General features: G+C 35.6%; 1 protein-coding gene across 2 annotated transcripts in view; it reads left to right on the top strand.

Annotated features, from left to right (window-relative positions):
• Positions 1 to 27605, top strand: part of PHKB (phosphorylase kinase regulatory subunit beta) — a 234784-nt gene that overhangs the window by 97995 nt on the left and 109184 nt on the right. For both annotated transcript variants that reach the window (XM_044256209.1, XM_044256210.1), the window contains 5 exons: positions 10383 to 10446; positions 17739 to 17834; positions 19088 to 19285; positions 23001 to 23058; positions 23821 to 23898. In XM_044256209.1, the coding sequence (XP_044112144.1) occupies positions 10383 to 10446; positions 17739 to 17834; positions 19088 to 19285; positions 23001 to 23058; positions 23821 to 23898 (494 nt within the window). The remainder of the gene's footprint in view (positions 1 to 10382; positions 10447 to 17738; positions 17835 to 19087; positions 19286 to 23000; positions 23059 to 23820; positions 23899 to 27605) is intronic.

Raw genomic sequence — 27605 nt, 5'->3', positions numbered from 1 at the left:
TCCCCTCTTAATATCTTCCCCTCTTAATATTTCCCCTCTTTATATAAGGACATTCCAACTCCTCAGGCTACCTTTAAACTCTTTAAACCAAAACTCTGTTTTGGAGATGAGAGGAGTCCTCTGTAAGATATGGTTGAATCTCAAACCTAACCTTGAATTGTTTTGGTTCTTGGGAAGCACAAAGGAATACTTAAGCATTTAATGAATTAGTAATGTAGATATACCCTAATGGAAAGATAAGTTTCTGAACATTGACTCCTAAAGAGAACTTTACATTTAACAGCATAATTTCCTTTTTTTCATTTTGTTAAATCTTGTATTTGCGATATAAAGGAGACCATAGAAGCAAAAATTTAAATCATTTTTTTCAAGGTTTTTTTTTTTTTTAATGGTTTTATGTTCTAATCTCTTGGCTTCTCCAATAAAGAAAGCGATCATTAAAGTATCAGGTAAGTAACTATCGTAACACCACTTAGTTTAAGATGCATTTAGTGTCCATTTTTAGTTCTTGTTATTTGAAGTTAGTCCTTTTCAGTCATTTTTGGTTTTCCAGTCACTGAGTTATGATAGAAGCAACTGTCCATCCATTGTGCTTCATTTTATGAATTTTTACTGTACAAAACAATTCATGAACATCCAGTAAAGCCTCAGTTTTTGGATTCCATGGTTGGTTGTAAATCACTTAGTCCAAACCCATCCTTTTTTCTAGTAAAACTTGATTTATGTAACAAATCACATTACTATAACAAATCGCATCACAATATCCCAAGAAATGTTGCTTTTAGCCCTTTTGAATGAATGTTGAGGTAACACCTTGTAAGAACAAACTGATGTATGTTCTATTGGCAATAGTCCCCTAATACTAATATATTCATTAGCTAATCATAGAATAATTTTCAGAGAGTATCTTGTGCCAGTAAAATATTTTTAATTCTTACAACATAATGTATTCTATTTGCCAATAAAATGTAAATCACATTAGGAATATGTTTGTGTTTCTAAATAACTTGGTTTTGCCAGAGATTCAAATAACCAGTGGTTGATAAATTAATGTATTTGTAAATTTCAATTAAGTCCAATTATTTAACCAATTGCATCAGGAAAGCAGGTTAAAATGGATAGAAGTCAACATTTACTGTATTCCAGGCACAATGTCATTTTCTTTTGTAATGATTTATTAAGATAATTTCCAAATTCATCTCTTAACTGCTTTTATGTACAATTGTTAAAGACAGAACCTTGGGCTGGCTACATTATATATTTCCTTTAGTACAGAGTTTCCTTTTTATTAGCCTTTTGAATAAGTTATTTTCTCTCACTTCTCAAAATACTGCAAACAATCTTAATAACACATATACCTCACTGTAAGGAGGAGTTTCTGGTATTACCAAGGTTAGATGCATGTAAGTGCTTGTGCATTAAACCACCACATATTCCACATATACTTGGACAGAATTTCTTTAGGTTCCAGGCTTTGTCATTTCTCTAAAATGTCTTTGGATATGAAAAGAGACCACTGTCCTTGTCTTGAGTATACCAGCAGTACCATGTGAAATATTATGAAATTTGTTTAACTGGTGGAAGCAACAAGTACTTCCTTTACTGGTGTTGAAATGCTAGACTGTAGATTTGAGTCAGGTGGACAATATCTTAAACCCAGATTATTAGCTCAATTGTTCTTGAAAACTAAGGTAAAATGGTCAGCCTCGATTTTAGTGAAGACATACAAAAATGTAAAGATATCCTGTGATCAATGTAATCTAACAAAAAATCCAAGTGTCTTTTTTGCAGAAATTGACAAGCTGATCCTAAAATTCATATGGAAATGCAAGGGACTCAGCCTATCTAAAACAGCCTTGAGAAAGAACAAAGTTTGGTTCACACTTTCCATTTCAAAATCTACTACAGTACTATGCTTATTATATGTAGAGTAATTGCCACAATAATTAAATACTGTGATACTGGCTTAAGAACAGATATAGAGATCAATAGAATAGAATTGACAATTCAGAAAGAAGTCCATACCTTTATGGTAGTTGATTTTGGTGAAGGTGCAAAGACAATTCAGTGGAGAAAGGATAATTTTTTTTCAGCAAATGGTGCTGGGACAACTGGATATCTACATGTGAAAGAATGAATTTGGAACCCTACTTCACACCATATACAAAAACTAATTTCACAGACCTGTACCCCTGAATCAAATAATACATTATATTTTAATAAAAAAAAAACTAATTGGAAATGGATCAAAGACCTGTATGTAAGAGCTGAAACTGTAAAACTCCTAGAAGAAAATAGAGTTGTAAATCATTGTGACCTTGGATTAGACAAGAGTACACTTTAGATGTAACACCTAAAGCACATGCAACCACCAACAACAAAATGTTCTCTCTACAGGTTTTTGTGTGAACAAAAGTTTTCATTTATCTGGGATGAATGCCCAGTAGTACAGTTGGTAGGAAGTTGCCTTTTAGATTTCAAAGAAACTACAAGACTGTTTGCCAGATCCCTGTATCATGGTACTTTCCCACCAGCAATGTATGAGTAATACAATTTTATCTCCATCTTTGCCAGCATTTGGTGTTACCATTATTATTTTTTTAATTTTAGGCACTCTGATTGGTTTATACTGGTATTTCATTGTGATTTTGATTTGCATTTCCTAGTGGATAATGAATGATGTTGGATCTCTTCATGTGCTTAGTTGCTATCTGTAAATCCTCTTCAGTGAAATGTCTCTTCTTGCTTTTTGCTCATTTTTACTTGGGTTTTTTCTTTATTGTTATTTCTTGATAGTTTTTAATTCTGGATAGCAGTCCTTTGTCAGATATATATTTTGCAAATATATTCTCCCTACTATAGCCTGTCTTTGTATCCTCTTAACAGAGTCTAAACAGAGCAAAAACTTCTAATTTTGATGAGATTGAATTTATCAATTTTTCCTTTTTTGGGTTGTACCTTTTGTATAAAGTCAGAAAACTTTTTGCCTGACTCTAGATCCTTAAGATTTTCTTCAACAACTTGTTTCCCAAAAGTTGTATAATTTTATGTCTTATATTTAAGTTTGTGATCCATTTTGAGTTAATCTTGTTTGATGAGACTAAGGTTGAAGTTCTTAATCCTTTTTTCCTTTTTTACCTAAGAATGTCCAATTGTTCAGCATCATTTGCCTTTGTTAAAAAGATTATCATTCCGGGATGCCTGTGTGGATCAGTAGGTTAAGCCTCTGCCTTCGGCCCAGGTCGTGATTTTAGGGTCCTGGGATTGAGCCCCACATGGGCCCTCAGCTCAGCAGGGAGACTGCTTCCCCCTCTCTCTCTGCCTGCCTCTCTGCCTACTTGTGATCTCTCTCTCTCTCTCTGTCAAATAAATAAATAAATAAATCTTTAAAAAATAAAATAATTTTTAAAAAAAGACCATCATTCCTCCATTGAAATGCCTTTGTGCTCCTATTAAAGATAAAGTGGGCATATGTGTCAGTCTCTTTCTGGGTTCTATGTGTTTATCCCGCCACCAATACTACACAGACTTGATGTGATCTTGTGATTTTTCTTCTTTAGCCTGTTAATTTTATGGTGAATTACATTGATTGATTTTTAATTGTTGAACCTGCCTTGTGTCCCTGGGATCAACTCCACTTGATTAGTTATGGTCAGGGTAATTCATTTTATATGGTGCTAAATTCTTTTTTGTAACACACACACACACACACACACACACACACACATATGAGGGATGATGGTGTATAATTGTTTTTTGTGTATTGCCTTTGTCTGGTTTTAGTATTACAGTAAAAAAAACTAATTGGAAATGGATCAAAGACCTGTATGTAAGAGCTGAAACTGTAAAACTCCTAGAAGAAAATAGAGTTGTAAATCATTGTGACCTTGGATTAGACAAGAGTACACTTTAGATGTAACACCTAAAGCACATGCAACCACCAATAACAAAATGTTTTAGTATTACAGTAATGCTAGCTTCGTAAAATAAAACCCAAAGTACTTTCTTTCCTGTTTTCTGGAAGAGAGTGTAAAGAATTGGTTTTAACTTTTTTTTTTAAATGTTTGATAAAATTCTCTAATCAAATCAGCTAGGCTTGGAGATTTATTATTTTTTTGGCCATTTTGAAATTATGGATTAAATATCCTTAAAAGTTATGAGGATATTCAAATGATTTATTTCATATTGGGAAGTAATAGTAGTTAATGCTTTTCTGGGAATTGATTGATTTTTTTTGTAAGCTGTCAAATTTATGTATGTAGAATTATTTGTAGTGTTTTCTTATTACCCTTTGATGTTCTGCTGTGTCTGTAATGATATTTCCTTTTTTATTCCTAATATTCGTCATTTCTATTGTTTTATTTCTTTGACAGCCTGCTAGTGATTTATCAGCTTTTCATTAGTTTTTTAAAGAATCAGTTGTTTCATAAATTTTATTATTTTCTATTTTTAATGTCATTGATTTCTGCTCTCATCTCTCTATATTTTTTGGTTTGCTTTGGGTTTATTTTGCTCTTTTCCAGGTTCTTTATGTTAGAGCTTAGATAATTAATTTGAGGATTTTTTTTTTCTTTTTTCTAGGATATGCATTTAGTGTTATAAATTGCTCTCTCAACATTGCCACACAACCTTTGGTGTTCTATTTTCCTTTTCATGTTTAGTATTTTTTAAAAATTTTACCTGAGACTTCCTCTTTGACCTATGTGAATTGTGTAGATGGGCATATATTGTTTTGTTACAAGTGTTGATAGATTTTCCTGTTGTCTTTCTATTGTTGATCCTAGTGTGATGCTATTGTAGTCAGAGAACATGTTATGATTTCAGTTCTTTTATATTTTTCTCATGGCAGAGAAGGAGAGAGAAAGGAAAATCTCTGGTATCTCTTCTTATAGGGATACTAATGCCATCATGAAGGCCACATCCTCATGACCTCATCTAAACCAGATTATTTTCTAAAGGCCTCATCTTCAAATATATAAAAGTGAACATTGGGGCCTTAATGTATGTGTATTTGGGGGACATAATTTGGTCCATAGCAATAAGGTTAGAAAAATATTGATTAGATTCTGCTGGCCAAAGGTTCTTCTCTTTCTTTGCTGATTTTATGTCTAGTCATTCTACTAATTGTTGAGAGAGGAGTGTTGAGTCCCAACTATATATGTGGGTTTGTCTATTTGTCCTTTTAGTTTTGTCAGTTTTGCTTCATTTATGGTGCAGCTCATTTATTTGATGCATGCACATTTAAGATTGCTATGTCTCCTGTTGAATTGACCATTTAATTATGATATAATATCCCTCTCTGTCTCCAGTAATTTTCTTTGCTCTGCTGTCAACTTTATCTGATGTTAAATAGTCACTCTTGCTTTTTTTTTTTTTCCTTTTGGTCATTCTTGCTTTTTTTAAATTATTGCTTGCATGATATTTCTCTTTTTATCCTTTTACTTTCAGTCTGCCTATATTGTTAGAATTCAGTTGAGTTTTTTATGGATGATATATCATTGGGTCATCGTTATTTTTATTTTTTTGTTGTTTTTTAAAAGATATTATTTATTTATTTGAGAGAGAGCAAAAGCAAGCACAAGTAGAGGTGGGGGAGGGACAGGTGGAGAGGGAGAAGCAGACCTCCTGCTGAGCAGGGAGCCCAAAGTGGGATTCAGTCCCAGGGGTCTGAACTAAAGGCAGATGCTTTACCAACTGAGCCACCCAGGCACCCCGGATCACATTTTTTTAAAAAATATTTTATTTATCTATTTATTTGACAGACAGAGATCACAAGTAGGCAGAGAGGCAGGCAGAGAAAGAGGAGGAAGTAGGCACCCTGCTGAGCTGACAGCCTGATGTGGGCCTTGATCCCAGGACTCTGGGATCATGACCTGAGCTAAAGGCAGACACTTTAACCCACTGAGCCACCCAGGCGCCCCCCAGATCATATTTTTAAATCAACTCTGCCTATCTTTCTTTTAATTGGTATAGTTAGATCTTACTGATGTGTTTGGGGTTAAGTCTGCCATTTTATTTCTGTTTTGTGTTTATTCTCTCTGTTTTTCATTTCCGTTTTTCTTCTTCTACCTTCCTGTAAGTTCTTGAACATTTTTTAGAATTCCATTTTGATTTATGTATATTGGATTTGAATGTATCTTTTTGTGTAGCTTTTTAGTGGTTGCTGTAGGTATTACATTATTTATACACAACAGGTCAAGCTTATTGATATCATCATTGTACCAGTTGGAGGGAAATAGAGAATTACTTTTGCCCATCTGTAATAGAATATCTTAAGTATTTCCTCTCCAATATGTTTACAACCACAGTTTCACAACTTTTGCTGTAATTATTACACATAATTTATAAAATGTAAGAGGATAAGAAAAACCTGTTATATTTATCCATATTTTGCTTACCATATTCTTTCTTCCTTTTTGGTTGTTCCAAGGTTGTTGTTTTCTTTCCCTCTTTCTATCATTTCCTTTCTATTTTGAGACCTTATTTTAGTCACACTTTTAGAGTAGATCTGCTGGTGACATATCTCTTATTTTTCTTCTTTCTGAGAATGTCTTGCTCAGATAGATAAATTGATAGGTAAACGAATGTATTTGCCCATATAGGATCCTGAGTTGACAGTTCATTTCTTTCAGTGTTTAAAAACTTGCATGGCACATCCTTTTAGCCTTCATGGTTTCTGATGAGTCACTGTTACTCAGTTGGTTTTCCTCCTATAGGTCAGGTGTTTTTCTCTGGCTACTTTCAAGATTTTTTTTTATAAGATTTTTTTTTTTTTTTAAGATTTTATTTATTTATTTGACAGAGAGAGATCACAAGTAGGCAGAGAGGCAGGCAGAGAGAGAGAGAGGAGGAAGCAGGCCCCCTGCTGAGCAGAGAGCCCGATGCGGGACTCGATCGCAGGACCCTGAGATCATGACCTGAGCCAAAGGCAGCGGCTTAACCCACTGAGCCACCCAGCCACCCCAAGATTTTTAATTTTTAAGTAATCTCCACACCCAGCCTGGGACTTGAACTCAGAACCCTGAGATCAAGAGTTGTTCACTCCACCCACTGAGCCAATCAAGCACCCCTTTTTAATATTTTTAATTTGTATTAGTTTTCAAGACTTATGGTGTTTCCTAGCATGGACATTTTTATTTTATTCTGTTTGAGTTAGCTGCTTGAATCTGTAGCTTTAGTCTTTTGCTAATCGGGAAGTTTTCTGCCATTATTTCAGGTACTTTTTTTAGCCCTGTCCTTTCTCCTCTCTCCTTCAGGGAGTTCAATGATATGAATGTTAGATGTTCCACATGTCCCTGAGGCTCTCTTCATTTTTCTTTTTCTTTTTTTATTTTTTAACAGTCTTATTTTCTCTCTTTTGCTTTGTTTTATCTTTTAATTTAGTTATTTTTTCTTCTGTTTTTTCCTTCCTGCCATCAATCCTGTCTATTGAGCTTTTTGCTTTGATTATTGTATTTTTCAATTCTAATATTGAATTGAAATTGCTGAGACTATCTGTTTCTTAGCTGGGGCTTTCTGTCTTTTCATATGTTTCACTCATATTTATGATTGCTCAGTGAAGCATTTTTTATCATGGCTGCTTTAAAATTTTGTCCCATAATTCTAACATCTTTTTCATCTCAGTGTTAGGATTTATTGATTGTCTTTTTTTTTTTAATATTTTATTTATTTATTTAACAGAGAGAGAGAGAGAGAGAGATCAGAAGTAGTCAGAGAGGCAGGCAGAGAGAGAGGGGGGGAAGCAGGCTCCCTGCTGAGCAGAGAGCCCCATGTGGGGCTCGATCCCAGGACCCTGAGATCATGACCTGAGCCGAAGACAGAGGGTTAACCCACTGAACCACCCAGGCGCCCCGATTGTCTTTTTTATTCAGTTTGAGATCTTTCTGTTTTTAGATATGATGAGTGATTTTTTTATTGAGACATAGACATTTGGGTATTATAAGACCCTGAATCTTTTTTTTTTAACTTTTTACTTTAACTGTATTTTATTGATACCACTCTGGTAATGGCAGGGGACAGGAGCATCACTGTATTATTGCCAGGTGAGAATGTATTGCCAGGTTTTTTGTTGACACCCAAGATGGAGATTCTTTGTTACTCTTGGGTATGGATGGGATGTATAGTTCTCCGATAGACTTCCACTGATAACCTGCCTAGTTGGAAAGGATATGAAAGGGGGTAATCTCCTTATAGCTGGACATTAGTGAAAGTTGTGACTCTCCAGTGGACCTCCTCTGATGCCGTCCAAGCAAGACAAGGAGGTCCATTTCATTATTGTTGGGTAGGAGTAGAAATCTAGACTCTCTATATAATCTTCACAGTATGGGGGGGAAGCCTTCTTACTACCTGTTGGGAATGAAAAATCTTGGCTTCCTCCTTGGACTTATGTGACACCATCAGAGCTGGGAGGGTTGGTGAATGGGTATGGTTCTTTTCATTATAGACTTAGAATGTAAAAGTCTAGGTTTTCTACTCAATCTTTATAGGACTGGGTAGGGCTAAGTCTACAATTTTTTTCTGAATGGTTATTGTCTAAAAGTTTTTGCTAGGCTGCTCTTTTCCTGGTCCTTTGGCTAAAGAGAACAGGCTTTTGTTGGGGCTTTTTGTATATGCACCTACTGGCATTCCTAGTTGTTAGCTTCTTTAAGTCCATTATATATGAGACAAAAAAGTATTGTTCCTAGAATCTTGAGGTTCTTAGCCAGTCTGCCTTATTTCCATTTTCTGAGCTTTTTTATGTTTGCTTGAAAAGTGTCCAAGGTTTTTAGTTGTATTTAGTGAGAGGAATTAGGGAAAGTTATATCTACTTCACCTTTCCATCCACATATTTCAAAATAAGTTTCCCACCTTTTTTCCATTCTTTCAAAATATCCTGTAATTAAAGTAGTGCTTACTTGAGAACATTTCATGTAAACAACTCATAGAAAATGGGGATCATTGTGACATGAATAGCTTAGAACAGTGGTTCTCAATTTAAAACACATCCAAGCACCTAGAGGTCTTTTATTTTTATTTTTTAAAAGGATTTTATTGATTTATTTGACAGAGAGAGAGATCACAAGCAGGCAGAGAGGCAGGAAGAGAGAGGGGAAAGCAGGCTCCCCGCCGAGCAGAGACCCCCCAATGCAGGCCTCAATCCCAGGACCATGGAATCATGACCTGAGCCTAAGGCAGAGGCTTAACCCACTGACCCACCCAAGCGCCCAACACCTAGAGGGCTTTTAAATACTAATTGTTGGATTCCACTCCCAGAGAGGAGTGAGAACTGACATTTCTAATAAGTTCCCAGAGAATGCTACTGCTTTGGGGACCATACTTTTGAAATAACTGCTTTAAATAAATGCTTAGATGATGATAGACCATTATTTTCAAAAGATATTAATGGCATATGTTATTGCTTTAAGTAAAAACAACAAAATTACAGTAAGTGCAATAAACTAGATATTTGATCTAAAAATATTTAAAGGTTAACATTTATAAGATGACATTTCACCTTTTCTTCAATTTTTCTTTTTTTGCTTTTATTTTAAAGACTTTATTTATTTGTCAGAGAGAGAGAGAGAGCTTACAAGCAGGGAGAGCAGCAGGCAGAGGGAGAAGCAGACTCCCCACTGAGCAAAGAGCCAGATGTGGGACTCCATCCCAGGACTGTGAGATCGTAACCTGAGCCAAAGGCAGATGCTTAACTGACTGAGCCATCCAGAATCCCAACAGTGTCACATTTTTAATGAAATTGGGATTTTTCCATTTTTCAGCACTATTGTATATGGCATTTGAGAGGCCAAAGGAGTACACATTTTATGCAAAGAGAAGAATGTGGCAAAAAATGAGAGGTGTGGTGATCAAGTTGTTCTTTGAGTATAAAATAAAGCCTATTTTATTGGACCCTAAGCTAAGAGTGTTTGAATGGGTATATTAAGCTCTTACTAAACTCTGGTAAGTGTATGACATACAAGATCTTTTTTAAGGCTCAGTGTTGATGGCAGGAAAGCTCTGTTAAATTGATCTGAATTAATGATGCCCAACCTGGTTATTATTGAGTACATGTCATCATAATACACCTTCCTCTAAAGTTCATCTTTTTTTTCCCCTTGCGTTAGTGAATATAAATGATACTGGGATTAAAACTACTCCCATCAATAGTATGACTATTTGTCTAGATCAAGGTGAACTTAGAAATATTTTCCCCAGAAGATCACTAACCATAAAAAAGAAAAATTGAAATAGTGAAATGTCAGATTAGAGTCTCTTAGACATTATTTTTCTCATGAAAGTTATTATAAGTGTTAATAAAGAAACTTACTTGTGAATATTCATTAGATAATCGTTCTTATTTTGTAGCCAGATATCAGAATTCTAAAGGATTTTCTTTTCTCTTTTAGCTCTGTTGGCTTAGCAAAAGCAGCTCTAGAAGCAGTTAATGGATTCAACCTCTTTGGCAATCAGGTAAAATAAAACAAAACAGGAATATCAACAACAAATTGATTATTTTGTTGAATTGCATGATTAATTAATTTGGTCATTTATCAGGTCATTCCTTATGATCAAAAAATTCTGAAATTTATGTAGCAGCTCATGGTTGATCAGCCTTTCCTTTGAATATGATTTTCCAGTTAAATCACATTTTTTAACTAAAAAACATTGCTTAATTTAAAAATACCTTTTGAAAAAGAATTCTCATTTTCTTTGTTCAGTAACTTTCCCCCCAAATCTCTTATTGCACTTTCACAGTTTTATTTCTCTCTCTCGCTCTCTCTCTCTCTTTTAAGTAAGCTCTATGTCCATCATGGGGCTCAAACTCACAACCCCAAGTTCAAGTGTTGCACGCTCTACCGACTGAGCCAGCCGAGCACCCCGTTTTCACATTTTTAAATATTCTTGATATTAAAAATCATTTATTTTCTGTGTCAGTTCCCATGTTGATTTCAGTATGATATATATCAATGTATATCTCACACAGAGGGGAATTTGCGTAATTTGTGCAGCCAAAGAATTGGAAACTTGATCCTAGCTTAATCCTCAGCTAGCTGTAATTTTATGTTTAATTCTCTTTTTCTTTGGGATAAAAAGGAAATCCCAAGGGTTGCCTTAAATTTTCATAAGATGTTTAACCAATTTCTACACCTAATCAAGTGACCATGGACTGATTTGTCAATGGAAGGCAATAACATATAGGAATACAGGTTACTTTTCTCAATCAAGGAGTAGGCTAATTTTCTTGAGCAATCTCTGGATTTTTAAGATGTGAGGGTAAAGGAAGTTTCCAGCTGATACGGCGATTAACCCTAAGCTATTAAAATGCTAAGTCAGTGGAGATACATTTTAGGAACTTATTCAGATCTGCAAAATGTCACATGGTTTCTGTTATGGCAGTTGTAATTTAATTACAGGTCTTGAATTTAATAAAGGTTCAAGTTGGCATATGGCAAAAAGGAGTGACATTGTTTTTCGAGTCAGGAAATAGGATCATTGTCTGCTCTGTACCCCTACCAGTGAGCTCTATAACTTTGATACTAGGATCTAACATAGAAGGTTTTCATACAATTAAAAAACAATTAGTTTAGTGCTTGACAAAGATTAAACCCTCAGTAAGTGTTATCTCTCATTACTATTAATGGATTAATGGTAATTCTAAAGAAAGGACATGAGGAGATTGGACTGAAAAACCTCTAGAGGGTGTCTCAAAGAGATGGAGAAGACTCATGGACTAAACCAGTAGTGTTACAGCAACAGTCTGAAAAGATGCAGGTCTTGCTTTTCTGTTCTCCATGTCCTACCAAATAGTGGCTGAGTAGAGTTGTATGGTTGGATGTTATGAAGTAGTGGTCAGCTCTTTTTTTGCAGCTGTGCCATCTCCTTTGGTATACTGGAATCTTAGCATATGTAGCTTATGTATCTTGTATATACCCCCTCCACCTATCCAGATACCCATACACATAATTGCACCTTTCCCAGCTCCCTATCTCTCAGGGCTCTGCCTTCAGCTTGCTTTTTCCAGAAAGCTCTCAGAAATCTCTTAGCCATAACTCTAAAAGCACTGAACTGCTTTTTTATGCATTCTGATTTTGAGTTTTAAGTATATTGCCGGTATCGTTACCCAGCCATAATTTCTCAGTCTTGACTGTGCATTGGAGTGATCTGAGGAACTTAACCAATACTGATGTGTGGGCTTTAGCTGTAGAGATCTGAATTGGTCTGGAGGAGGCCTGGGTATTGAAGTTTTCCTGTACTGCCCAGAAATTCTAATGCACAGCCAAGGATGAGAACTGCTCTAAGCAAGTTCATTCTTTTTTTTTTTTTTAATTTTATTTATTTATTTGCCAGAACGAGAGCGAGAGAGAGAGAGTGTAAGTGCACAAGCAGGGGGAGTGGCAGGCAGAGGGAGAAGCAGGCTCCTCACAGAGCAAAGAGCCCGATGTGGGACTTGATCCCAGAATCCTGGGATCAGGACCTGAGCTGAAGGCAGACACTTAACTGACTGAGCCACCCAGGCGTCCCAAAGCAGAATTCATTCTTGACCTTGTTTAGCTTGTATTTCTGGCAGAGTTATACACCAAATGTTCACTGACTAGACTATTCTTTGATTATTTCTGGTAGAAATTTAGATAAATAATGCTTTATTCCTGTAGCCACACAGAAGTTACCTATTGCAAGTAGAACCCCTCTTCGTCTTCCTTTTTTTTTTCGAATAATCAGAGCTAGTTTTGCAAATTCCCATCACTATAGCAATGAAATTAAAAAGGTACCTGCTAAACAGTACCACATTTAAAAATTACGTGATCTTTTTAGTGTTTTATCATCTTATAATATTGCTTCATGTGCTTAAAAGAGCTGTGGTCTCTAAAATCAGTAGCTAGAAAAAGAACTAATATAACAAAGAAATGTTTTTGTTCAAACGAAGAAACCTCTTCAAGTCATAGATCTTTGGAGCTGGAAGAGTCCTTCTCTCAAAATGAATGGTCGGAGAGTTGAGATGGCTTTTTGCAGGTCATGAAACAGAGGCAAACCCAGGAATTAAACCAAACCCATTTGCTAATGAATCTGGAAAATCAGCTGTTACTACAGGAAATCATGGATCTTGAATGCTTTTCACCTTTAGAGGTGTCAGCTATGCTAATTCTTGGAAAATTCTTAAGGCTTTTCTTTCTTTTTTTGAATTAAATTAAGTAAGATTTTTACTAAGATAGAATTGATATATAACATTAATTTCAGGTCTGTGACAATGACTAGATATTTGTACATGTTGCAAAATGATCACCACATTAATTCTAATTAATCAACTATCATCCACCAACATACATAGGTAGAATTTTTTTTCTTGTGATAGGAGATTTTAAGATCTATTTACTTAGCAACACTCAAATATACAAATACAATATTATTAACTATAATCACCATGCTGTACATTACATCCCCAAGATTTATTTTATAACTGAGAGTTTGTACCTTTGACCGCACTATTGTCTTCTTAATTATTGAACTTTTGAAGGAGGAATTCATATATTAAACAATGTGAAAGGCTTGCCTTTTTCCCTTTGTATACTTCAGTGTATAAGATGAATGTTAATTTTTATTTTTAGGGGAATTATTGGGTGGGAAAAGCTTTTCATTTTCATTATGACTATCTTGTGTTTCTACTTCCTTTCTTTTTTTAAATATTAGACTTGCTTTATTATTCAAGGAAAAATCCATTATTTAAATATTCACTCGAGGAATAAAATCTTAAAAAAAAAAAAAAAGAAAGAAAGGGGAACACTTGGGTAGTTCAATTGGTTCAGCGTCTGCCTTCGACTCAGGTCATGGTCCCAAGGTGCTGCAGTCAAGTCCTACGTTGGACTCCCTGCTAAGCAGGGAGTATGCTTCTCCCTCTGCCCACTGCTCCCCCTTCTTGTGCTCTCTCTCTCTCTCTCTCTCTCTTTCTGAAAAGTAAATAAATAAAATCTTTTAAAAAAATAAAATAAAATGTTTACTCTGAAACTATTTTCAAAACTTATTTTCTTTTGTGAGAGAATACCTAGGAAAAATGTACGATAAAATGGCTTAATTTTTTTACTGAGAAGTTTATAATAAAGGCTAGTTTCTAGCATTTAGAAATAAAACTCATATAATCCTCAATGTGAGAATTACATATTTCATGATGATTTAAAAATATATCCTGTATAAATATGATGACAATATACAGAAATATTATTAGATGTAATACTTAAATCATAATTTATACTCAGCAAATGTCATTGGCATCGTTAGCAACAGTTTCGTGATTCCTGGGTCTGAGTCTCAGTTCTGCTCTTCTAAAACCCTGAGAATAGGGCGCCTGGGTGGCTCAGTGGGTTAAGCCGCTGCCTTCAGCTCGGGTCATGATCTCGGGGTCCTGGGATCGAGTCCCGCATCGGGCTCTCTGCTCAGCGGGGAGCCTGCTTCCCTCTCTCTCTCTCTGCCTGCCTCTCCGTCTACTTGTGATTTCTCTCTGTCAAATAAATAAATAAAATCTTTTTAAAAAATAAAATAAAACCCTGAGAATTAACTCTCAGGTTCATCTCTTTCTGTAGTTTGAAAATGTGAGTAGCATCTTTTGTAGAGAAAAGAAGCGTGCCTTGCGGAAAGGGCTACTAGAAGCTACTCTTTGGTCAATATGTAAAAGCTGGCTATTTATACACCCATGGCCACCCATAGCCATGGTACAGAGGGGTAAGGCCCATCAGCAAATATTGTTTCTGTAAGGAAACAGATTTCCAGGATCTGTCACAAAGCTAAGAGAGAGCCTGATACTGAACTGGGGAAGACTGTGATGTCATCAGAGTGTTGTTGGTTTTGTTTTCAGAAGAATAGAAATGATTTCATGTATAGTAGATATACTAACCAGTTTCATTGTTTGGTTCTTTGATGCTGGATGAAGCTAGCAAGCCCATTAGCTCAGGTTCAAAGAAGTGATTAATGAGGAAAAGAAAGACCCAGACAGTCCTTCAAATCATTTCACTTTGAATTGAAACTAAAGAGATCAGTAGTGTCTTATAGTCATAGATGTCACCCCTGGTACCACCTCAGAAATGTTTGTTGTGGTCGTGAAGCCTGGGGTAGATGGTTCAGTGCAGCTTTTACCCACCACTGTAACTCAAGTCCCCATGATGGTAGTCAGGTTGAAACAAATTCTAGTGTATTTACTAGGACACAATTGCAGAAACTCAGTTTGGGGATTAAAGTTTGAACTGCCAGTCTTAAAATATGTTCTTTTGCTGGAGTTAAGATATTATGGCAGAATTGTGATGATTTCAGGAAATGGAAGATTAAAATAAAATATCCAAAGCTAATCAGGTATTTTGCAGTGACATATACATATAAAACGTCCTTTCATATAATGTGTCTTTAACTGGCAAAATTAAGATACTAACAGATGAGCTGAGGCCAGAATCTAAAAGGTGATGACTGGAGAGATTGCTCATATTATGAAAAGTGTTCAAAGCAATGGAGACATATGTAGCTTCCTTTCAAGTTTACAGTCCTAAAATTAATGTGTCTGATAATTTAAGGAAGGTGATAATTAATTCCATATGTAGGTTTTCCTTGATGGGTTTTAGAAAATGTTGCTTCTGATTAGGAATAGTGACCCAAGGCCTTGGATGAATTTTATCCTCCTGTAAATCTGAGTTATATACCTAAAGCATGGTGTATTTTTTAAGAGGTTAGCCAAACAATACAGTTAACTAATCTTGATCTCAGTGTTAAAATATGGTAAAATTATGAGATTGTTTTTCCTTTTGTGCATATTTCTTAGAAGCTGTCAGAGAAAGAGACCTGAAACAAATACTTTGAATTTAGGTTAATAAGCCATTGATTTTGGCCAGAAAATAGACGTTGGCAGTTTGTATTAATCAGATAATGTCAGGAATTGCCAAACTTGCCATTTCACTTCGTTATTTATAAGTTTCCCTACTTAGGTATCTTTTAAAAATTCAATTCAAGGCAGACTGATTTGGCATGCAATTAACTTTATTATCAGCCTAAAGATAAACTATAAATCTGATTTTCTATACTCACAGATTCCCAACATCTCATACCCATTTATTTCTCTGCTCCTTTGTTCTAACTACCCTCCTTGCTCCTCTTTCCCCCAAAATTCATCATTCTAGTTACCTTCTCCAGAAAGTCTCTCAAGTTCCCTATTGTTTTTCTCCTATTAATTTAAGAAGTTTATTATCATTAGTAGTCTTTCATCTAAGTCAGTCATTTGGTACAAGTTGTGTATTGCCATGTGCTATCTTTTTGTTTTGCTTGATATTCGTATTGTTTAGGGACTGTGTATCACCAGGGTCAGTTCCTTGAGAGAAGAGATCAAGTCCTATCTTTTTTGTTTTTCTTGAAGGAGAGAGCACTTGACTCTGACAATGGTAGCTACTGCATCAAGCTTTTGTTGGGCTCAATTTTGTGGGTAGAGATGAGTAGTTAGGGCTTTCAAATTGTAGGAAGGAACAGTTTAGCATTAATCTCATTGTTGAGAGTCAGCTTCACTCATTCATTGTTCATTTATTAATTATCGGAATTAAGAGAGATTTAAGAAATGTATGAACAGGTTAACAGGAAAAATATACGTATATTGAATCTACTATTTGGATGTAGGACCCAGTAATCCTAGATTTGGGGTGTCAGTCTAGGTGATTGATTTGAGGTATTTTAGTTTCAGGGTGAATACATCTTTGAAGTTGGTGTAAATTTGGTCGAGATTTACATGAAAGTTATGAGTTCTCTTCTTCCTTTCTCCATGTATTTTTCTGAGTGTTCTCTTATAGTAGAAGTAGTCTTTGTATTCCAATTTCACTTCCTGTGTTTTCAAAATATTTAACTCCCCAATAAAAGAACAAAACCATGTTTACTTATAACTATGCCCTTGAATATGGAAAGTACTAATGGCTAAATAGTAAACTTTTAAAAACTTAGTTATCAGACCAATTGCCACTTTTTTGTTACACCTATCTTTTTTGTTTAAGTTTTTGGTTCTTACATGAAAAATATTTTTTAATGTGGGAATTGTATAACTCAGTGGTTAAGATGTGAGCTACTCTGTCAAAACCTGATTTTTGAACCCTTGCTCTGTTAAGCTAGGAGTTAGCATCTTCTTCATTAAAATGGGGATAATAATATCTACATATAGGGGATTAAGTGAGATAATCCATGTGAAGCATAAAGAACAGTGCTTATCATGAATATTAGCTAGCATTATATGAATTATTATTATTAGAGATGTTCCTATCTTCATATTTCAATCAAATGGTTTTTATAGCTTTAATTCCAGATTGTATCTAAGTTTGTATAGATTGATCATACAATCAGTGTTCTTTTTAAGACTGTGTAATTCAGATTTCATGTATCCTAATTAATTCTTGCTTTATTCCTTGCTAAAAATGCTAGTTAACCTATTTTTATCTTTATTAAAACAAATATTCTTAATTGATTAGTTGTCTTGTAATCACTACATTTTGAATTATAAAAGACTAAGAAGAAATAGGGAAAATGTAAGAATAACATTTGTATTTTATGATTATAACATTGTTTATTGCAAGAAATTTGAGGAATACTGAAAATATAAAAAAGAAAATTAAAATCTTCTGTAATGACACTCTCAAATGGAACCAATGTTAATATGTTTGTGAAATTTCTTACAGCCAAAATGTCTAGCATTCTACATGTTATTTTTTCTTGATTTAGAAAATGTTTTGTTTTGTTTTGTTTTTCTCTTGTTCCAGGGCTGCTCTTGGTCAGTTATATTTGTGGATCTCGATGCTCACAATCGCAATAGGCAAACTTTGTGTTCACTGTTACCCAGAGAATCAAGATCTCATGTGAGATATTTTTATAATAAACGAATATGAACTACTATTTATTATTGCTTCCTCAAGAAAGTGCTTAAAATGTTAGAAGTTGCCAGAAAAGATGAGGAGAGAGAAATGTTGCCCTTCAGTCCACTGTCTTGTGGAGGTTTCATTCAGGAAGTGGGGAAAGCTGTGGGCAAACCTACTTTGTCCTTGGCTCTTCTGAGGAACTATAGAAAACTGGAACTATTTTTTGAGGCAGGGTGTAGAGAGTAGCAACATTATACCAAAATGAATTTTTTGGTCATAAAGTATTAGAAAAATGTTTTTCATGATTTATATTTCTTTTGAATATCAAAATTACCTGCTTTGTTTCTTTTCTTTGATGTGATTCATCTTCAAACTTTTATATGCCTGTAATACCTGATTACAGATTTTTCTAGGGGCTATTTGTGGCTCTATTCTTAAAAACACCCCAAATAAAATAATTATTTAAAAAGTACAATTTGGGGGTTCAGTGGGTTAAGCCTCTGCCTTCAGCGCAGGTCATGATCTCAGGGTCCTGGGATCAAGCCCTGCATTGAGCTTTCCGCTTGGCAGGGAGCCTGCTTCCCCCATTCTCTCTTTGCCTGCCTCTCTGCCTACTTGGGATCTCTGTCAAATAAATAAATAAAATCTTTAAAAATTTTTTAAAAGTTAAAAAATAAGAAGTACAATTTTATAGAAATACCATGAGATTATGATAAAACAGAACTCAAAAATAAGTCAGTAATAATATAATATCCACTCATTATTTCGCCACTCAATTACAGTTTTAGGATGATAGGATGATAGCATTTGAGTTTATATGTTTCCACACATTTTTCTGTACATTTTTATGTACATGTAATATTATTCTTATTTTATAAAACTGGAAGAACATTCAGTTTTGGACATTCAGTTCTGAACTGGACATTCAGATGATTTTCTGCTTTTTACCATTATAAACCACTGTTATGACAGACCAAGTTATAATTAGTGATTATCGGTGTTAAATTTTTACACACTGCCTTAATTAATATCTTTGCATCCAGTGTTGAATCTTGAAAATACTTATTAATGGATAAAGTTTTACTGATTCACCAAACCATCTCATATAAATGTCTGTCTGTCCCTTGGAACACAGCAATCTCACTGTCAGTTAGATAACCTTATTGACTTTTCATCTCCCTGATTCTCCTTTGGCTATGTTGATCATATCACTGTGAGCATTTACATTCCTTTCTTTTTCTTATTGCCTCCAGAACACAGATGCTGCCCTACTACCCTGCATCAGTTATCCTGCATTTGCCCTGGATGATGAAGCTTTATTTAGCCAGACACTTGATAAAGTGGTTAGAAAATTAAAAGGTAAATATGGATTTAAGCGTTTCTTGAGAGATGGATATAGAACATCATTGGAAGATCCCAACAGACGCTACTACAAACCAGCTGAAATTAAGGTATCAAAAAATATTTCATATTATAACAGAGTAGTCAAAAACACCGATTTAGGGAACAGACTTCTTGGGTTTGAACTCTGGCTCTGCCAGTTACTAGCTATTTGGCCTTGGGCAAGGTAATAAACCTCTGTGTGTTTAATATTTTCCATTGGTAAAATAATAATAGCTACTATTATTTGTCCTGTTACTGAAGTTCTTATGAGGATTCAATGAGTTAACACATGTCTAAAAGTGCTTCAAATGGTTCTTGACGCAGAGTAAGTGATAAGCATTAGCCTTACTGGCAGTGAGGCCCATTTGCTCATATTGGGTTGGAGTGATTCATTGGATGAGTAATTTTTTGACTGAACTTTCAGTACTTAGCCTATCTGCTAAGTGTATGCATACTGTATGCCTTATATAATAGAATATACCAATTTGTGATTCAACTTTTAATCTCTTAAGTAAATGCTCTTTTTTTCTATTTCATGTAGACATTTCCCTTTGAAATATAGTCCTCTAAATTTTCAATTTTAAAATATTTATTTCAAATGCACATACATACCATTTTATCTAGGTTTATTCTAGGAATTTTTAAGCTGTTCAGAAAACTGTAACATTCAAAAAAAGGGTAAGCATCCATCCACATTGCTGAAGGTTTTCCTTTAGTGGTATAGATTGACAATTATTTTTGTTAGCATGGTCATAACTTTAAAGATATATAGGGCCTTATGAATCTCTCTATATAAAATGTTTAGGCAATATTGTACCTCATAATTCATTAGGCAGTTAAATACCATTCTTTTAATATTTAGTACACACTTAAATTTGCTGGATAATTAGAGAAACTATTTATCATCTTATTTAATTTAACAACTGACTATCATCTGAAAGCATTAGGAGCCATGTTATTGTGTACATATTTGAAACTTTACATCAGTCTATTAGGTTGAGTCAAAAGATCCATTTATTTCTTTTTTTTTTTTAAAGATTTTATTTATTTATTTGATAGAGAGAGATCACAAGTAGATGGAGAGGCAGGCAGAGAGAGAGAGAGAGAGATGGAAGCAGGCTCCCTGCTGAGCAGAGAGCCCGATGCGGGACTCGATCCCAGGACTCTGAGATCCATTTATTTCTTAAACACCTTCAGATATTTCTTTTTTACTGAATACATTTCCTGAGCTAATTTGTAGCACTTACATTTGAATTGGACCTGCTGTTACTACCACCCTTCAAATTTTCATCTTTGGATCAGTCCACTAGAGGTTCTGTGTCCGTGTACCTGCTGGTGAGCACCAGCGTGGAAAGCCACAGCTATAGTCAGATGCCGCCCCAGATTCAGAGCACCCATCTTGGTTCAGTCCTCACTGCTGATTTCACCACTTGTCAGTACTGCTGTGTGACTCTGCCAGGAACTCCCTTACAAGCTTTTCCAGCTTTTTCCCTATTTGTATTCAAGTTCCCAGACTTTAATTCTTACTGGGTAGCCTTTCATTTCTATTTGCCCTCCTCCACTGCACCTCTCCTTCATCCAGTCCTGCCTCCATCTCTGTCTCACCGAAGGTGCTGTCTGTTCTTCATCCTTGAGCTAACCCTCCATATGTACACCCCATCCTCTTCTCTTTTACTTCTTGGGTTTCTTACTCTTTCATTTGTTTTCTTCTCTGATAGAAGGATGTCTGCCTCTATCTTTCTTTTTTTCCTCCTCATCTCCCTCACTTCTCCCTTCCTTCTGTCTTGCTCTCCCCCAACTCCAGTCAGCTTTTTTCCCTCAGCATAAGCACAGTGGTGTTCATTTAAAACCAAAACCAAAACCTTTACTCCTCTCTTCCTTTAGTCCTCTCTCTCTCTCCTTATAGCCACACTTCTGAAAAGCATAGTCTGTTCTTGGTGTGTCTCCTTGTTTGCCTCCTACTCACTGCCTCATGTTATACTCCTCTTTGTCTTTAGCACTTTCCAGTAGCCCTGTTGGCTTCAGTCAGCTTAGGTCACTGGGTAGTGGAGGATTTTATGACCTTCTTTCACTGAATATCTCCTTGGCATTTGTATGTTTTAATTGAGTCTTCTTTCTTGGAATATTCTCCATTTTCTGTGATCGCATTCTTCCCAATCCTCTTCTGTCATTGTCCTTTCAGGTTCTTCTTCCACCTCCTAAACATTGCTCTTCTCCCAAGTTTCATCCTTAGTCCTATTCTTTTTTCATGCTATCCATGCAATCATAGCTTCAGCTATCACTCTTAACCGCAGATCTCCTTCTCCCCTTGGGTGTACTATGTGTATCCAGCTGCCTTTTGGACAGGTCCCACTCTTTTGCCCAAGCCCCAAACCTGAGAGTTATTCTAGGCTTCTCTTTTTCTTTTTTTTTTCCTTCAATTTATTTATTTTCGAAAAACAGTATTCATTATTTTATTCTAGGCTTTTCTGTCTCATTTAGCTCTCTTTGTCACTCCCCAGGTCTAGCAGATTTAACTTCCTTTAAATCTTAATGTCTGTCCCTTCCTCTCTATTAACTCCTTGGCTAGTGATTCTTAAGCAAAGGATTTTGTGCCCCAGGAGACATTTGACAATATCAATTGGCTAGTGATTCTTAAGCAAAGGATTTTGTGCCCCAGGAGACATTTGACAATATCAGTAGACGTTTTTCATCGTCACAACTTAGTGGGTGCTACTGGCATCTGGAAGGTAGAGGCCAGAGATGCTAGTAAAGATTCTGCGCTGCATAGAACAGCCTGTACAACAAAGAATTATTTGGCCCAAAATGTCAAGTAGTGCTGAAATTGAGAAATCTCAGTTTAGGCTATCATATTTTCTGTGGATTGCTTCCAAGTAGCCTTCCACGTGGTCTCCTTTTTCTTGCCCCAAAACTCTGTTCAGTACTGCCAGCTTTCCAACTAGTAAGTAAATCTGATGAGTAAATCTGATTCTGCTCAGTATTCATCAGTGCTTCTCTGTCACTTGCAGATCCAAGTCTCAGTCTTTTTTAGCATGATTCCCAGGTTTTTCCTGGCTGGCCTGGGCCGGGCCACCTCTTGGCCATTAATTTTCTCAATTTCTTGTTTGCTTGTTCCAAAAATACTGAATTGCTGGTTATTTCTTTAGCAAACTTTGTCCTTCCATGCATCTGTAGTTTGTACTCTTGCTTTCTCTGCACAGAGTTCCCTTAGCTCCTCTCCCCAAAGAAATCCATCAAGTCTTAATTGAACGTCCGTCCGTTACTATTATCCCTTCCTAACCCTTGGGCAGACTCAGGTGTTTCCTTTTGTGTATTTCTGATGTACCATGTATAAACATTTCATATAATACTTTAGAAGTTTATTTACATGCCTGACTCCCCACTAGGCTAGGAGCACTTGAGGGCAGGTTCTCTATTTATTTGTCTTCATAGCCCTCTGTCTAATTGGTGCCAAGCATTACTAAGTACTTAGTAAATATTTGTTGAATGAATGATTACTGTGTGATGGATTAAATGAATGAGATTTTGAGTAACAAGAGTTCTAAAAATTTTTTTAGAAGCAGTTAAACTACTTATATCAATCTAATTTTGTTATTACTATATACTTCTATGTATATCCTATATGCTATAATTCATTATACTATACAGTATAATCTATATACTTCTATATATCTTTGTTCTAACAGTTATTCCATATATAATTAATATATTTATTCTAATTAATATAATTGTTCTAACTAATTAACTTCAGTGAAATGTTTAATATTTTATTTTATGTTTTAGCTATTTGATGGCATTGAATGTGAATTTCCCATATTTTTCCTTTACATGATGATTGATGGTAAGTGAGCTTTTCTAAAATTTAAACTACGGGATATAAGTGGTTTAAAGAAAAGCAGATGAAATATGACCCTTTCAGCTAGCAAAATAGGCTATACTTCAGTGATGTTAACTGCTCTGCATTTTTATATGCTACTCTTCTGCTTTCTGGGTATATATTAAATCATTTAAAGAGTTCAAAAATACTTTGAGGTATTTAAGAAATTATACAAATATATTTTCATATTTGCAAAGAGAAATTTTTATGGATAGTAATAATAGATATTATAATCTTTGACATTGTGAATATCTATAACATTTACACTTAAGAGTAGAGAAATTTCCATTAAAATTCAATAATCAATTCTAAATGTTAACATGACCCAAAAACAATTTCATGGAATAATATACATATTTGCATTACTTTTTTCCAATTTTATTTTTATCATTTACATACAAAATTAACAAAATAATTATAACTGGGCTAATAGATTTTTTCCTTTCTTTCTTTTCTTTTCTTTTTTTTTTTTTTAGGGAGAGGGAGTGGAGAGGGAGGGGCAGAGGGAGAAGGGAGATCTTAACTAGGCTCCATGCCCAGCATGGAGCCCAACATGGGGCTCGATCTCACAACCCTGAGATCATGACCTGAACCTAAATCAAGAGTCGAACGCTTAACCAACTTAGCTATCCAGGTGCCCCATGGACTAGTCGAGTTTTCTAAGGCAAAATTTCTGTGGTACTTATTGAGCTCATATGCTATTGGTTTTTGTATTTTAAATTTTAGGAGTTTTTAGAGGCAATCCCAAACAAGTAAAGGAGTATCAGGATCTTCTGACTCCAGTACTTCATCAGACCACAGAAGGTATAGTTGGATTGTTTGTCAAGAAATTCTTCCGAATATTTCCTAAATGTTACTTTGAAATCTATAAATTACTCCTTTTTAAATATAACAACTTATATTAAATTATAAAAAATGGAGCCTTGGATGAATTGTAAGGAATAATCTATTAATTTGTTATTATAAGTGTGTTTTTATAAAAGGAGTTCATTGGGCAAGGCAAGGTTGAAGAATAAATTTAGGTGATTATGGTTGTAGTAATTACAAAATACTTTTCCAGGTGGGCAAAGTTTCTTGTTCTTCTACCTACCATGAAACTCCTTCACTCTGTGAAGTATGACAATAATATAGAGTAGCTGTTTTCTCTCCCAATCATCAGAGATGCTATGTTCAGGTGAATGCTGCCCCCTCCAGAGGGCTACCGTAAGAGGTTCTGCTATAGCCTAAAGGTCCTACTACTACCAGAAACAGATTGGCCTCATCTTTGGAGTTACTTCTTGGACCTTTAGCATATTATTTTGAATGTCAGCTTAGTGCTAATGATTCATCCTTTGAGGATGGGTTTAATACTTTAGAAGTGGCTAAAAGACTATTACAAATAGTATATTGGTTTTAGTTAAACACCAGCAGGGCCCATAAAAGAATATAACTGATTTTCAGTATGACTAGAAAACTAATAGTTCCAAAAAAGAAACTCTAGATTCTCTAGATTCTTTAGAACTCTAGATTCTTTGGAGATTAGTGTTAGTAAAATAAGAACATATTCTCTTAAGTAAACAGCTTTGAAAACCTTTACCTGAAAGTGAAAAATCATGATGTATGGCTAAAAAATGGGTAGTCCTATGGAGCCTTTCCACAAACTTGGAATTACAGCACTGGGCCTCATTCTTCCCTTAGGAGAAGTTTGTGATATTTTTTACAGTTTTCCACAAGTATTTTCAAATAAAAACTTCACAATGTGTGCTCAGCCTTTAAAATACTTGTAATGTTGAAGTAGCAAAGTATTTGTGAATAAACCTTGAATTCCAAATAAATATTAATTTTTGAAACCAGTTATTAATATTTTTATGCTCCAAATAATAATTTATCCAATGTGAGAAATAATGTAATGCATGCTGTAATGAATATAATGTTTGAAATCCAATCCCTTGAATCATATCTGTTAGTATTCAGTGGTAGAGCATTGATGCATTGAGGGGGTAGTTTAGTGTACAACAGTTTAGTCTTTGTCATGTTCAGAAAGTGATGTTCAAACTCTTCTTTGTGTATCAAAGATCTTTTTACTGGTTTTAGATACAAATATCCCTATTGATTGCCTTTCTGAAAGGAGCTAAAGGAATGGAAAAGGCGGAATTCTAGGTCAGTCACTGTGGTCTCAGGATCCCACAGAAGCAACCAGGGTGCCTGAACCAATAGGGTGCCCAAGCGGTGGACTGGGGAAAATGGTTATAGTCCGTGAGCCCAAGAGGCACTCTCAGCTCAGGTCACCATAAACTATGAGCCAGACCAGTAGCGAGAGCACTCTTTGCCTGTACACCAGAAAAAGACTGGGACATGTGGGCCATGTTACCAACCCCTGGGAGGGTCCAAAGAGCTACACCATGACCAAGCAACAGCTCTCAGGGTGGCAGCAGCTCTGGAAAGGACAATAAAGCAGAACCCAGCTGGCATGTGGGAGTAGTGGAGGAGGGTGTATCTGTGCAAGCCCACAGGTACTTCCAGTCCCAAAGATACAAAGTGCAGAAGTGCTTGTAGGTCTCTAGGAATGCTCCCAGGAGAATTGCAGTCCCTGTCACCCAGGGGTTTCTGTAGAGCTTGGTGCACACAGAAGTGAAGACAGTTGTACTTAGAAAGTTTACTAAAGAAGGGGTCTGTGATCATGTGGCTCTGGGCCAAGGATCCAGTCAAGGCCATTTTTGCTCAGACCCTCTGAAAAGTCATGAAAAGTCAGCAAGGAACCACACAGAGGACCAGCTCACCTTGAGGCCATCCTCCTGACAAGGGATGGTGCAATTCCACCCAGGCAAAGAAACCCGAGAAGCAGAACAGGAGGTACCACCCCCAGAAGACATACGGGAAGAATAGGTGAATGACAAGCTAATAGATCTCAAGGGTTTGTAAAAGTCCAGCACTATAGGAAAATAATATATTGAGCTCCAGGTGTTTCCTCACAACTTGTTTTTCCTTCAGTCTAAAATTTTACTTTTTTTTTTTTTTTTTTTACGTTTTTCCCATTATAACTAGATCCTTATTTTACCAATTTATGTTTTTAAGTGGCTTTTTAACCTTTTTTTCCCCATCAACATTTTATAGATTTATGCCTCATTCTAGTCCTTGTTTCATGCTATTAAATTTTATTTTATTTATTTAAAAAATATATTTTAAAAAGACTTTATTTATTTTATTTATTTATTTGACAGAGAGAGATATAGCAAGAGAGGGAACACAAGCAGGGGCAGTAGGAGAGGGAAAAGTGGGCTTCCCGCAGAGTAGGGAGTCCTATGCGGGACTCAGTCCCATGGCCCTGGGATCATGACCTGAACCGAAGGCAGACATTTAACAACTGAGCCACCCAGGAGCCCTAAATTTTATTTTACATATATATGAACTTTGTTTTCTTTGCATATTTGGGATGTAGTGTCTTCTAACACATAAACCTAAATTCAGTCAGGAATAAGTAGATCACCCTGCTTGTCCACCCTGAGAGATTATAGTCTTTCTCCACCAACCCATTGTACCCCCCCCATTTTTATTGTTTTGTTCATTTTGGCTTTGTTCGCATTTCTGTGGTGGCTGCAGATAATTTTAGATTTTTTCCTGTGGTGCATTTTGCTTGGGTCATGGTTGATATTTTGGACTCTATTCATTTGCTGATCCATCCTTCTTGGGCAGAATGACTAGAACTCACAACAAAGGAAGGAACCAGAGGCAATGTTCTCTGCCACAGAGCTAATCTATATGGATATAAGCAAGATGTCAGAGATAGAATTCAGGAGAGCAGTTATAAAGTTAATAGCTCGGTTTGAAAAAAGCATACATGACAATACAAAATCTCTAAGGGTGGAAATGAGATCTAACCACACAAAACTTAAAAATGCTATTGATAGGATGCAGTCTAAATTGGATGCTCTAAAGCTAGGGATAAGATTAAGTGATCCAGAGGACAGGCTGATGGAAAGGAAGGAAGCTGAGGAAAAGACAGAGAAACAAATTATAGCCCATGAAGAAAGGCTTAGAGAATTTAATCATGCCTTGAAAAGAACCAATGTCAGAATCATTGGGATCCAAGGCGTGGAAAGAAAGAGAGAGCGTCAAAGTATATTTGAGCAAATCATGGCTGAGAACTTCCCTAATATGGGGAATGAAACAAACATTCATGTCTAAGAGGCAGAGAGGACTCCTCACAAAATCAATAAAAATAGATCAACACCCTGACATGTAATAGTAAAGCTTGCAAATCTTTGAACCAAAGAAGCTATCCTGAGAGCAGCTAGGGAAAGTAGACTCCATACTTTGGAGGAGGAACATCGGAATAACATGAAATCTATCCACAGAATCCTGGCGGGCATGAAAAGCCAGCAAGATACATTCAGGGTATTAAATGAGAAGAACATGCAGCCAAGAACACTTTATCCAGCAAGGCTGTCATTGAGAGTGGAAGGAGAGAGAAAGTGTTCCCAGGACAGATGGAAAGAATATGTGAACACCAAGAAATATTAAGGGGGATTCTG

This window comes from Neovison vison, chromosome 7, assembly GCF_020171115.1.
Source record: "Neovison vison isolate M4711 chromosome 7, ASM_NN_V1, whole genome shotgun sequence".
NCBI lineage: Eukaryota > Metazoa > Chordata > Mammalia > Carnivora > Mustelidae > Neogale > Neogale vison.
The sequence above is the reverse complement of the archived record's forward strand: the minus strand, read 5'-3'. Positions and strand labels throughout refer to the sequence as shown.